At 41.4% G+C, this 14,410-nt stretch overlaps 1 protein-coding gene across 1 annotated transcript in view; it reads left to right on the top strand.

The window, feature by feature from the left end:
- DHRS12 (dehydrogenase/reductase 12) overlaps nt 1–14,410 on the top strand; it is a 28,089-nt gene that overhangs the window by 2,450 nt on the left and 11,229 nt on the right. The window contains exons 3-5 of the mRNA XM_030949514.1: nt 888–970; nt 7,357–7,449; nt 8,256–8,337. Of these exons, the coding sequence (XP_030805374.1) occupies nt 888–970; nt 7,357–7,449; nt 8,256–8,337 (258 nt within the window). The remainder of the gene's footprint in view (nt 1–887; nt 971–7,356; nt 7,450–8,255; nt 8,338–14,410) is intronic.

Here is a 14,410-nt window from a genome sequence, read left to right as displayed (position 1 = left end):
CCCTAAAACAACTTTTAAAACAAGCAAAAGTAAAGAGTATAGGTGTGCCTAGGACTGAAATTAACACATCACTTGTAACAATCAGAGAATATGAAGCAAAAACCAATTTGCCTAGTTGTACTTTTGTCTTGTGTTTGAAGTTTTCTTTAATATGATTAAGTGATGAGATTGTGTGAATTATCCAGGTCTCTGAGAAGAGCCTTGCCTTGTGTCTTCCTTTCATGGAAGAACTGGTTGGAAGAGACATCTAGAGGTCGCCTTGTCCAGCATCTCACTTGGAGCAGGACTGTTGGCAACAGTAGATCAAACCAGTTGTTGCTGTGTCTCGCTGCTTGATACCGACAAGGATGAAAATTATGCATCCTCTTGAGAAATCCTGTTTATTGAGAAGAAAACTACTGAAAATTATTTTTCTGATAAAAAATAATTCAGTTGACCTGAGCCTCCCAAGCTGCAGTTGAGGCCATAGTCCTTGTCTTATCTCCCACTGCTGAGAATTCCAATATCTGGCACTTTTATTTCCTTTCTGTAGAGCAATTCTAGTCACTTGTGTTGTTCAAGCTCTTTGCTGAGCTTCCTGAGGCATATATTAAAAAAACTATCTAAGATACAGATGCATTAGCTCCAATTTTCCATTTAGCTCTGGTATTTCACCCACTAAACCTGATGTACAGACTTGACAGAAATGGTTGGAGCACAGTACTTAGAGTGCAGTGGCCTTTTCCTTGCATGATGACCCTGCCTGCCTTCACAGGAACCAAAGCCAAGCAGAAATATTCCAGCTTTTTACTTTATATCCAGTATCTCACCTAATTAAAGTGCTGATGTCTCCCCCAAATGAAGTTAGTAATTAATTATCAAATGCTTTTCTTGTTGCAATCCACCAGGTGGCACGGTTCATCTGGTTTGCCGAAATAAGGACCGGGCTGAAGTTGCCAAAGAGGAAATAGTGACAGAAACGGGCAATCAGGTGAGTTTTCTAGTCTTCTGTTTACTTTTAGAAAGGTTGTTAATATTAAAGGCCGCAGAGGTCTTGAGATACTCTTCCAACATCTTGCTGTGGTGTTTTTAATAGTATTTTCATACAGACATGGAAACAGCTAGCAGTTTATAACTCAAATGATTTGAAGTGATTAACTTCAAGCCATTTGAATCACCTAACTTCATTAGGTGATGTATTCTGTGATTAGTAACATCATCAGCAGCATGCTGTTTTATTTAATGTTTGTTTGTTGATTTGCTTTTTGATGTCCTACTTACTATTCCTAACTATGTGTCTGAGGCTTTTAAAAGTTAATGCATTGCAACACTCTTGCAACAACATTTATGAGTCTACAGCATTGGAGCAGAAGGTTTTATGTGTCTGAATAACATGCTCTTGATTTGCCAAAGTTGGCTGCTCTGTGAAGTCCTGTGTGTGGTACTAATTCTGTGCTCTACATGCCTTTTCATTTCCTTTTCTTATAATACCTCTTCTCTCTGTTACACATTCTTTTTGTTTCTGTATATATCACTCTACAGTACACCCCTATATCTGTCACTGTTGCTTTCATTAATTGTTCAGGAGGGTGTGCTTATGGAGAAGTTCATTAGTCATTATCTTTCTTACTTGGTGCCCTGGTTTTGGCTGGAGTAGAGTTAATTTCCCTGCTAGCAGTTCACTGGTGCTATGCTTTGGATTTGTGACCAAACCAGTGTTGACAACCCACGTTTTAGTTATTGCTGAATGGTGCTCACACATCATCAGAGCCTATTCTTATTCTCACACTGCCCCACCAGGTGAGCAGGTTGGGATGCACAAGAAGATAAGGAGGGGACACACTGGGACAGCTGACTCCAGCTGACCAAAGGGACTCCTCAGACCATATGACATCTTGCTCAGCAGTAAAAGCTGGGAGGAAGAAGGAGCGAAAGGAGGCATTCACAGATATGGGGTTTGGTTTCCCAAATCACTGTTGCGTGGGATGAAGTCCTGCTTTCCTGGGGATTGCTAGATGCCTGCCTGACAATAGGAAATAGTGAATTAGTTCCTTGTTTTATTTTGTTTGCACACACAGTTCTGCCTCACTTATTAATGTCTTTATCTCAGCCCACAAGTTTTGCCTGTTTTGTCCTCGTGATTGTCTCCCCATTTCCACTGGGAATGGAGTGGGTAAATAGGATTGTATGGGGCTGAACTACCTACCAGGGTTAACCCACAGTACATGGATGGAGACCTGTCTTCATTTTAAATAATGACTTGGCTCTTGTATGCTGTATTTTGATTCCAGTAATAGGTTTTAATGTGGATCAAAAATTCTGAAGAGTTTTTTATGGTTAGAGATGTCATATTGACTAAATTTCTCCTCTTTGATTTCAGCTCCCTAGTGTGACAACTAGCGTTACTCTTCAGTTCTTTAATGGAGGTGAATTAGATCAGTCCTTGTGTAGAAATAAACACTTTCCAGCTGTCTATAGCTGTGTAATCCCATGGCTATAGTAAGGATGGTGATTATCTGTGTTACCTCCTTCTCTAACTGCAGTCAGGCTGCCTGGCAAGAGAGGTGAGTTTGACCTCTGAAGGTTCCTTCATGTTCTGCTTTCTGTCACCTGGTGAGGCAAATAATATTCTCCCTCTAAAGGCAGCATAATTACTGCATTCCCACTTTTTGGTAGGCTGTGGACCCGTCATTTCTGTAGTCATGGCGGAGTGTGAGGGCACTGCAGAATTTGTTTGTGACCCTGGGGACAGGGCACTTGTGCAGAGAGCAGCTCTCAGTGAAGTGTTAGATGAGCTGTACAAGAGGCCCTGTGGGACATGTGACTGCACTGGGAAGAGCATTTAAATAAGGAATCCACAAGAATATCCTTCTTTATAAGTGCTCATTCAGAAGCAATACAGAGAGATAATAAAATGCTTTATCTGCAACTTGACAGGCTGTATCCAGGCTGAACTTGCTCTTCCTGATAATTTGGATGGATATCCTGTTATAGTATACACCAAAGATTTTTTTCCATCCTCCACAGTACATGTTGGAGTGCAGTGCTGAAATGGAGTTGTTTGGCAGTCACCTGCTCCTAGGTCTGGGAACTGGAAAATTCTCCTAATTTGTTAAAATAGATCAAGTCACAGAGATTAGGTTTGCTTTGAAAATGGCTTTGGTACCATTGAGGACTTTTATAGGGAACAGGTCTGCATATCCCTTTCCTGAGTCAATGTGACACTCTTCAGCAGATAAGCGTTGATTTAGATCTTTTTCAATCTCTGAAATCCCTTGCAATACTGAACATCTGCCCAAAAATCTTTACCTCGTCTGTACCAGTGGATAATGGTACTAGTTTTAAAAGTAGAAAGTTTAAAGAGATATCCAGCTTGAACCAGTAGAGCAATGTCAAGTTTTTGGTCAGAAATGATTCACAAAATGGATATGGTTGGAAGGGACCGCAGTGGGTCATCTGGTCCAATCTCCTTGATCGAGCAGGGTCATCCTAGAGCATGTTATTACAATGAAAAAATTCCGACTCAAACTCAACTAAGGAGCTGAAATCAAAAGACTAGAGAGAAAGTCATGTGCTTTTTATCTTTAGGGAAGCAGAATTACAGGCAGGGAATAATGCCATATCATTTCTTCAGCTTCTTCACTTTTCTGATTTGCTTGTATAATGAGTATTTAAAAAAACAACTTGGAAAGAGAGGAGGCCCTTTAATGATTATTTGTTGTTTTGCAAGAGAACATATCCTCTGCATAATTATTTCAAAACTGCCTTTTCCTGGCATACGTCATAAGACTATCTGTGGTGTCTCTTTGAGACTAAGTGCTGTCTAGGAGAAGAGTAGGAGTTGATGTGCCTTTGTATGCTGGTAAATGCCACTGTGCTTGTACTGTGTAGAACACAAATCTGCAAAAAGCAAAAGAATTGTCTGTAGCAAACAGCAAAAGGTTTTTGATGTTTTGGAGGGAGGAATTATTTCTAGCTTTAGTGGTTTAGAAAATGATAACTTTGCTTTATGTGAACCCTTTTTTTTTTCCTATTGCATCCACATTGCTGGCCATAGTATTGCAAAACATTTGCAAGAGTGTTGTGATGTGGAGTGACTGACAAGGGTTTAGCAGTTAATGCAGCAGTTGGCATGCAAGGGGATGCAGAAGGCACCCAGCACTCTGAGACAGCTGGAGTGGGTGCAGTGCTGCTCCTGAAAGCATACTTTACCACCCTGGCTGGAGCAACTGTGCCTGGCTCATGGGGCACTAGCCCAGACAGAGCTCCAGAGGGATAATGTGGCAGATGGTGGATTGCAGGGAGTGACTGGGACTTTTCCCTGAGCCTGGGGCAGCGCATGATGGTGGCTTCATGTGTTGGATTCTGCTGTCCTCAGGGTGCTGAGCTGCCAGGTGATGTTACAGCAGGAGATGAGCAGGCTGCAGAACCGTAGGGAATAGAAGCAGGAGATTGACAGGGTCTCTGCAGGGAGTAGAAGAGCACATTGCATGGAAGGAGGGACAGCTAGAAGTTGCATTCGAATAAGTAGTGGATAGAGATTTCTAAGATGGGGAGGAATTGAAGCTTGTGAATGCTGGCAACAGAAGGCAGCTCCTTCTCTGCCTGCAGATGTGCATTTATAGGATAGGTATAGTGCCATGGTAACAGATGAGGAAGAGCAAGCTCTGTCAGGGGAGGTGTTGGAGACAGATGATCCTGAACAGTTGTTGACAGTGGGAGGAAGTCGTGGGTGATGATGGCTGAAGGCTCCTTCCTGTGGGGGATGGAGGCACCCGTCTGCAGTCTTGGCTTGATGACTTGAGAGGTTTGTCACTTGCTGGGAACTCACATGTAAGGTATTGCAGAGAGTTTGCTGGGGGTGCTCTGGACCTTGGCCTCGTACCTCTTGTTGCCCAACCACTTGGGCACCCATGACATTGTGAGTGATAACCTGGAGTTCATCAAGAGTGTTTAGAAAGTCAAGGGCATGGTAGCCCTAGCAGTGGTCTCCTAAATCCGCACAGTGAAAGGGAAGGGCTTGGGTAGGAGCATATATGCCCTGCAGATCAACACCTGAATGGTCAGCTGGTGTCACTTTGGCCTTAGCCAAAGCCTCTTGGACCTTCTCTGTTAAATGAGTTTTGCTGAGGAGCAATGATATATTAGAGCAAGAGTGTCTTCGGCAACAGGTTTGCTAAGCCTAGTGAGGAGGCTTTAAAGGGGTTTCATTGGTTTGTAGTGACCAAACCCAAAAGAGTAATAGAGTCATGGGAAACATGAGTATGTGTCTAGGGGACAGCGAAATGGAGGAAGCTCTCACAGTTTTCATGAGAAAGCAGCATGTCTGGGAGCCCATTTCAGATGCCTGTTCATGAGTACACATAGCATAGGAAACAGGAATCCATGCATGACTGCAGAGCTGTGATCTCACTGGGATTAGGCACGACTAGAGTGCTGGAGTGGATGCATACCCTTGCTTGTTGTACTGGTTTTGGCTGGAATAGGGTTAGCTTTCTTCACAGTGGCTTGCATGGGTCTGTGTTCAAGATTTGTGATGACCACAGGGTTGATGATACAGAGATGCTTTTGCAATTGCTGAACAGGGCTTACATAGAGCAAAGGCCTTTTCTACTTTTTGTACTGCCATGCTGGAGAAGAAGTTGGGGTTGCATGGGAGCTTGTGAGGAGACACAGCCAGGACAGGTTGACTGACCAAAGGGATATTTCACACCATATGACATCATGCTCAGTATATGAAGCTGGGGGAAGGAAAAAGGAATGGGGAGATGTTTGGTCTGGTGGCTTCCCAAGTAGCTATTATGTGTGATGGAGCCTTGCTCTCCTGGAGATGGCTGAACACCTGCCTGCCCATGGGAGGCAGTTAATTTCTTGTAAAAAGTCTAAAGCACCTGGTATTCCCAGCCAGTTTCCCATCCAAGGACTAACCAGGCCCAACCTAATCGCTTTCTAAGATCAGGCAAGATTGGGTGTTCTCAGGGTGGTATGCTCATAGGCTTGGGCTTTTTTGCTTTTGTCTGTGGCTTTTGCTTTCCCCATTAATCTGTCTTTATCTCAGCCCACGAGTTCTCCATCTGTTACCCTTCTGATTCTCTCCCTGATCCCTGAGATGACTCTGCCTGTGGACAGGAGGGGAGCAGTGCTCTCCTTAACTTTGACAAGGCTTTTTACATGGTTTGCTATGATATCCTTGTATCCAGTTTGGAGGGATGTGGTTTGAACTGGTGGATGAAAAGTGAGTGGGAAACTGTCTGGATCATGTGGCTTCAAAAGTAATAATCAGCAGTACAGAGCTGATCTGTTAATGCTTTTTAGTGGCGTCCCCCATGAATCAATACAAGGGCAGAACCTGATTACATCTTTTTAAGAGCACAGGTGACAGAATGAAGAGCAGTCTTTGCCTAGCTGGCTGGAAAGCAGATGACAGAAAGGGACCTGGGAGTGACAAGTTGTCCCTCTGTGAGCAGTGTCCTGGGGCAAGGGAGGCCAACCATAGCCCAGGCTGTATGAACATGAGTCTAGCCAGCAGGCTGAGGGAAGTGCTCTTCCTCTTGATTAAGCCTTTGTGAAACCACAGCAGGAGTCCTGTGCCTGGCTTTGGACTCCCCAGGATGAGGAAGTCATCATTGTCCTGGAGTGAGTCCAGCACAGAGTGGCTAGGGAGGTGAGACATGTGATGTATGAAGTGACTCTGTATGAAGGCTGAATTTGCTCAGTGTTGAGAAGGCTCAGATGGGTCTTGCTGTGTTCTACAGCCATGTGATGGGAGTGTGTTGGGAAGGCACTACCATACTTCTCTTGGAGGTCTTCAGTGGGAAGACAAGAGGCAGCTGACACAGATTGGAACAGGGACAAAATTCTGAGTAGACAGTAGGAAAAATGTTTTCACCATGAGGGTGATCAAATGCTGGAGGCTCAGAGCAGGGGGCTCAGACAGACTGGTGAATCTCCATGTTTGCCAGGCAGCCTCCAGAGGTCTCTTCCAACCTAGATTATTCTCTAATGCTGTGACCTTGAACATTTCCTTGGAAAGTTCAACCAAAGAGAAAGCTGCTGAATTGTTTAAACTGAATTTTTGCACGCTTTGCAATATTTTTCTAGTTCTCTGTTATGCCTGTCTGTCACATATATTTAAGTAGGACTCTCTCTTAATAACTTTGGCATTAAAAATCTCTGTCTCAGAAGCAGCTGAATAATGACTAAACACGTTTTAAGGACTAGAGTTAAATTTTGCAGTTGTGCATGTTAGCCTGTATTAGTTGGCTTCTGGAGACACTATTTTTTTCATACTACTTAATACCTTTTCACCTAGACAGGCCTAAACAGAATTTCTCTTCACTTTCCCTGTTGATTGTGACTTAGTTTCTTTTCCTTTAGAACATCTTCTTGCATATTGTGGATATATCTAATCCCAAGGAAATATGGAAGTTTGCTGAAAAATTCCGAAATGAACATCAATTAAATGTGTTGGTAAGTTCATCTACTTTAATCATGTGTGTCTGTCTTGGGAGTGTGTAGCCTATGAATTGGTCTGACAGGTCATGTGGACTTGACAGTTTGGCCCACAATTCTCTCCTTAATTTTTTTCTAAATGCTTTTTTCAGGAGTCCCCATGGTTTGCTTGCTCTTGTCCCTTCTCAGTTAACACAGATGTGCTACAGAAAAAGAGAAAAGCAGTAATTTTATAGCTGCAACTTTGGAGGCATCATACATTTTCTCTTTGACTTTCATTGCTAATAACATTGTCCCTCTTAAAGCTAGACCTTCTGAAAGATTAAACTTTTGCAAAAACTCCAAAGACTAAAACAGAGCCAGGGAGAGACTAAACAGTTGATCATCATGGTTGACAAGGGGCTCAGTGCAGTTCCCCCTTTATTTAGCAGTGAAAATTTGCTTGGGGGGCTGAACCACAACTGAGGCACCTGGAGCAGCTCCTTTCATGCTTACTAGATGAGGAACATCTGATAAAAAAGAGGAGATTACTTTTGAGAAGTGCCAGTGAACGTGCAGGAAGGTGTGTAGAGGCAGATCTTTTATTGAGGTGGGAAAGAAGAGTCAGCTCCTTCTGGAAGGTAAGGCAGAGAAACAAATGTGTCAGAGACTGTGCTAGCTGCCTACAGCTTGCAGTCATGTTTCATTGAACAAATAAAAGCTACAGTGTGTAGCTTTGTTTTGTAATGCCAGAAAACAGCAAATTAGCGTGGACTGCTCATGTGTGTGGATTTTCTTGTAGATATTTGTGTTGATTGTTTTTGTTTAAAGGAGTTGTTTTGCAGATCAACAATGCGGGATGTATGGTGAATAACAGAGAGTTAACTGAAGACGGACTTGAAAAAAACTTTGCAACAAACACTTTGGGTGAGTATTGAAGGTTTTCTTCTGGAACATGCTTACTTTGCTTACAGAAGCGTGTTTTTATAGCTGGATTCATGGGGTATGTATTCCTGCTTGGAGGGATCATAGCATTGCTATGCCAGGGATGGAGCCAGGAAGGAAAAGAAGAAATATTCCAACTTGTTTGGAGCTGGAAAATTTTTAAATTTCTCCATTTTTCAGTTATTCTGATATCAGCGTCTTTATTTATCATAGCAGAAGTGGAAAATGGCAGGTTGATTCTGAAATTTGCTAGGGAAATTCATTGTGAGCATTGCTGCTAATGATGCTCTTTGTAATAATTGTGTTTCTGGGGTTTGGATGGAGCTTGGAACATGTTTGTATGTTTAAAGAGTCATTCAAATATTTGAGTGGGCTTGCACAGCTTGTTGTGTGTGACAGAGGCACTGTGCAGGAAGCCTGTGCCCTGGACGCTCTCAAGCAAGTGCAATCTCTAGTCAAGGGATTGAGCAGCAATGGGCACTTTTTGGGTGCGCCACATGAAAGGGGCTTTGTGTGTGAAATGTGTGGCACTGGTGTAACAGGGACAAAGGATGGGAAGCAAGTCAAGAGGGAAAGTGGAGATATGGAAGGGCAGGGAGAATGGTGAGCCAAGTGGAAGGTTTGCCCACAGAAGCTGTGGAAAAGAGGTGAGCAAACAGCCAGCCAGCAGAGAGAAGAGCTGTCTGACACTGGTAATATCTGTAAGGCTGAAAGCTGCACCTCTTGCAAAGAGACACATGGTGCTTGCATCAACCCAACAGTCCTGACACTCTTCTCCCTCTGCCTCCGTGCAGGGTAGGTGGATTTCTCAAGAGACTGTCTTCAATATATTCAAAAATGACACATTAAGGAAGAACTGTGGTTCTTTGTTTCTGTGTTTTCCTCCTGTTCATCATTATCTGGAATGAGGATGAGGAAAACCTAGTCTATAAAGATAAGGCATTTATAGAACTAGTATAACCTGGAAACCATTGTTGGTTTTTATTCTTAACCTTTTCCTTATGTTCGTTCCTTAAATCCTATTTATGTTTGAAAACTAACATTTTAGTATAAATGTCTTGGGCTTCACTCTTACTGTGCATAGAGCTCATTTTTTTTCTGCAAGTCTGAACACATTAAACTGGCAAATCAAGTATAAAGGCAGAGATTCATTTGGTTCAGACTTATTCTTCTGCTAACATTCTTCTGTTTCTCATGGTCAAAAAATTCAAAAAGAGTTTTATATTGCCATCAAATTTCTCTTGGCTGTATAAGTACCAGAACTTCTATCCTGAGGGATCTATTCACCTTAAATTAGTTTTTATCCTCTTGTGGTCTTTCAGACAAAAACCCAGCAATGTGCAAAGGTACAGTTCTTCAGTAGAGAGGCAGAGTGAAACAAACACAACATCTGAATACAAAAGCATGTTTTGGTTTAGTTTCAGACATTGAGGGTATTAAGTGCTGAGGAACTGTACTGGTGCATCACTTGAATAATGTTTTATCACACAAGTAGAAGCAGCAAATTCTGCTTTTTCACCTGTAAATCAGCCTACTAGTGGTATACAGCTGCACAGAGGAAGCTGAATTATGGTTGTAGCAAACTAGGAAAATGCCTGTATTATCTTTAGTGGATGTTACTTATAGATCTCCATTATTCATTCATGTATCACTTGCTGCATGATTGTCTAAAAGTTTAAGGAGATAAATCATCCTCTGTTGTCCAGCTTCTTAGAGTTCAGACAAGGGCTGGATTGTTTGCTTAGACTGCTTCTCTCTAGACAAAAATAAGGATTAAATTTTGAATCTTTTAGAACAAAGTGGGACTTGGTTGAGGTGGAAGAAACTGGCAGTGCAACAGGAAGCTTCTGTGCTTGCAGGCCAGACACACATGAAGGACCAAGGCTACAAACCACAGGTTTTTTCTTCAAAGTCAAGGGGACAGGGTAATAAATCATAACTTCTGGAGCCACAGTAGGAGAAAGCTGTGTGGAGAAAGACCTGTCAGAGTAGATGCTCTGTTATTTCCCTGAGTACTAGGTGCCTTTGGGTGTGTTTTTCTTGGGAGAAGTTAATTTCTTTCAGTAACTATCTGTTGTTATAGGTTCTCGGAGAAAATCCTGGCTAAATTAGATGTGGCTGGTATATAGGTTGGCTATAAATTTGAATGTGGTCTGAAAGAACAAACTAAATTCTCCTCTCCGCCCGAGTAAAGCTAAAGCATGGGCTTTAGCCCATGAATGGTGACACAGGCTCAAGGCCCTTGTTTGGAAAATGTGCAGTTGTCCCTCACTTGACTAACAAGGTAGAATAGTATCAATATCTTTTCCAAATCTTTACATGTAGGGTGTTCCTTCCATGTTTCTTTCACTTTTTTTTCCTACCTTGTAGGATACTTTTCCTATCTCTGGTCTAGTAAAGGAGTGTGTAGGTTGTAACTATCTAAAAATGCAAGACTGAAATATAACATGCTTTAAATACACACGTCACAGTTTTTGAATTCTGTATCAGATATCTGATTAACATTTCTATAAGCTGCAAAATTGCTCATTTAGGTGTCTGAAATGCTGTGGAGCTTTTAAATCTAGTCTAGGAATGTTTTCCTCTTGACTGATCTGTTAGTCCATTTTTGAGCATAATGGATGTCAGTGTTCAGTTCTAATTGATGATCTGACTTGTGAAACATATCCTGATCTTTTCTTGGGCTACATGGGACAAAAATGACTGCATAAGTCTTCTTGTATGAATGTATACAAAAATAACAGTGGTTAGAATAGAAAGCAAAATTCCCTTAATGTAAAACATCTGACTGGCTTATTGAGGATGGCAACTGAAAGAAGAAGAGGTGTATAGTCTTCTCTGGTGCTGTCAGAGTATGCAGGTGAATGAAGTTCATGAAAATGTAAAATGCAGGTTGATAGTTAAGGCTTTGTATGGTTTGTTTAATATTCAAGTTCAAACTCTAAAATGCTTTGAGCAGGTGGCAGCTTCATCTGTGCTGGTGCCTGTAGTACCCTTACAGTGAGTCTGAGGCACAAATGCTGCATGGCTCATTGTGGTTCTGTTGTTGCTGTCAAATGAAACACCTTGCCTTTTTTCTCTGCTAGAGGCTCAAGTACTGTTGTTGTCTGATTGCTGGAGCTCAGTGAACATAGAGAGCAGAATGGAACACCTAGACTGTAATATGGGAGCACTGGCCAGGCACAAGTCTGAAACAGCCCTTTGCTGCTTGAAACACAGTTTCAAATAAACCAAATGGAGCAACTCACTGGGGGTAATGTGGGCAGATTTCCTGCAGACCTTCAGTCCTGATGGGCAGATTTTTTTCTCTGTCCTCTGGTTTATGGTTTGTACCCAGGAGCTGGGCAGCAACAAGCAGTCATTTCTTCTGATGAGTATTGTAGACTTCTGAGTCAAAACTCTTTTTAAATTTAATTTTATTTTACTTTTTTTAGTATAACTCCCAGAAAAGACTGTTAAAGCTGGTGGTATTCAGTCGTTTTGAAAAAACCTTCAGCATTTATAACAAGTAGAGGCAAAAGCAGCATGTTCTTATTGAAGCAGTAGGCATTTAGCTGAAACAATCCTTTTTCCTCTATTTTATTGTCTGCCTTACTTTGCTTTTACTCAATTTATCTTCCTACTTGACATAGAAAAATAACGTATATGTTACTTTTTTATTTCTACTTACCAGGCAAGTGGATGCTAAAACATACTGGGAGGTAAATGATGCTCCCAAGTATGCATCTTTTTCTCAATCTAATGGGCTCTCATGTTTTAATAATATATAGACATAGACTTCCACTCTGTGCACGAAGGGTTAGAGCCAGAGGAAGGAAGATGTTTATCTGTCATAGTGACACTATAGCCCATCCATGGCAAACTGCCTGGGTGCACGTTTGTCAGTCTCTTCCCTACACATGAACTGTATCTTACTGGTGTTAACAGAATCCAGTGCAGCCTGGTCTTCTGAATCACTTGGAAGTCAAACAACTTGAATATCAGCTGTCAGTCTGCTGCAAATTCAGTGCCTGATCTTTGGCAAGACAACCTCATCTGGGAAACGGAGGCTGTGGTTCCGGTTTTCTTTCTAAAGAGCTTTGAGACTTATGGGTCAGAGGTGGTATGTGAAAGGATAAGGTTGAATATAATTGCACATGCAGAAACTGCACTGAAGCCTGGTTCCCAGGAGACAAAAGAGCCCTTATTGAGATGAGCTTTGTCATTTGAGGGAAATGTAAACCTTCATTTTGTGTTTCATGTTCATTAACTCTTCCCATACACTCTGAGTTATTGCTAGTGCAGTGGAATTGGCCCTTGGAGACAGCACACTGTAATCTTCACTCCTGATCTCTTACTCAGGAGAAGAGACTCAGGGATGTCTCTTACTGGGAACTGCATAAACTGCAGGAAAAAATAATCAGGCCAATGAAGAATGGAACTTTGTTTGTTGGGTGGTTTTGTTTGTTTGTTTCTGTGGTTTGTTTTTACTTGCACTCAAGAAAAGCAAGCCAGTTTAACTGATTTCTACCAGATGAATGAGCCATTGAAATCTGTACAGTGAAAGTTTTTTGGTGGTGTTGGGTGTTTTTGTTTGTTTGTTTAGGGTTTTTTTTTGTTCCCACATTTTTCACAGTTAAAGTAACACTGTTCCTAATAATACTGCAGAGCTCAGGCAGATGAAACACTTCACTTAGTGTGGTGCTGGCTCCCTGCCCTTATTCCAATGTTAGCAGGGCGAAAACCTCACCAGCAATGTGCCACTAATTGCCAGATGGAACATCAAGCAAAAAATATTCTGGAATCCACCAAGGCACTTGGGTCCACAGTAATTGTATCATCAATTAATTTGATGTTATAAGATGGTAGTGGGTTTACAATGTTACTTCTGATGAAATGATAATTTTCAAGGTTGATTTATAAAATACAGATTTTAGGGTTCCATTAAATCTTAAAGCAAATCAGTGTATGTGTTTGTGTACTTTATGTCATATCGTATTAGTTTTCAGTCTGAACTATGTGAATCTTAAGGAGTCTTCCAGGTTCTGGCAGACTGATTTAAACCACCAGCAGTTTGGAAATCTGCATGCACAGTGTTTGTTTATATTTTCTGTTAGGGCTATCCTGTGTTTTTATTATTTCATGTTTTAGTACAGCAAGACTTGCAGCTTTCAGTGAGAAAGACCAGGGTCTAATACACTGGAGACTGCTGTCCTGTGCACTAGGATAGCTTTCATTTTGTTCATGTCATGAGACCCACAGTGGAATAACTGTTGTAAGAACATGCAGAGCTACCTTTCCACAAGACCTAATAATAGTGTCTTCCATAGAGTCCCCTCAGCTTCTGCATCATGTCATGGGAAAGGTAGCAGAACTTTATTTAGGAGTTGTTTCAGTCAGGCTGATTTTTGTACTTTTTGTCTTTTTTTGAAAAAAACCCCAATTTATTGTATGAATCAAATGTTTATCTCCATAAAGGTGCCTCATTTTCTACACATATGTCATTAATATTTCACTCTTTGATTGTGAAACCACTGAATTAGTGCTTATCCAGGTTGGCAGAGGAGTTCACTGTATGGAGTCAAAAATTCAATTTGTTAGTTAGAGCAATATCAGATTACTTGACTGAATTGAGAATATCTCAGGCCGGGTGGAACAATTACCAGACAGGCCACAAGGGAATGCATGGTGATTCAATATTTTTGGTGGGTTTTGTTTTTATATTTTTCAAGTACACATTAAACTTTAATGTGCATGAACAAAGTATGTTCTCATTAAATGCCATGCTCATTACTTTTACTGGAATGAGCATGTTTAATGCATAATTGGCAACCCACCCTGTCTACTTTACCAATGATAAAGTTGGTTTATGGTGTGTAATGGTGTTGCTCTATAGAAAAGTTTTAATTACTCTGTATTATATGTGATTTCCTATTATGGGAGATAAGCTCCAAGGCATAAAGCCTACAGAAGTTTTTCCAAAGAAAACTAATATTAAGAGACTGTTTATCTTTAAAATAAATTGTGCATCAATCCCAGGAGCCTTTTTGACTGGAGAAAACATGGCCAGCCAGTA

Source organism: Camarhynchus parvulus, chromosome 1 (assembly GCF_901933205.1).
Source record: "Camarhynchus parvulus chromosome 1, STF_HiC, whole genome shotgun sequence".
In the NCBI taxonomy this organism is placed as follows: Eukaryota; Metazoa; Chordata; class Aves; order Passeriformes; family Thraupidae; genus Camarhynchus; species Camarhynchus parvulus.
Note: the sequence above shows the minus strand (reverse complement) of the source record. Positions and strands in the feature narration are given on the sequence as shown.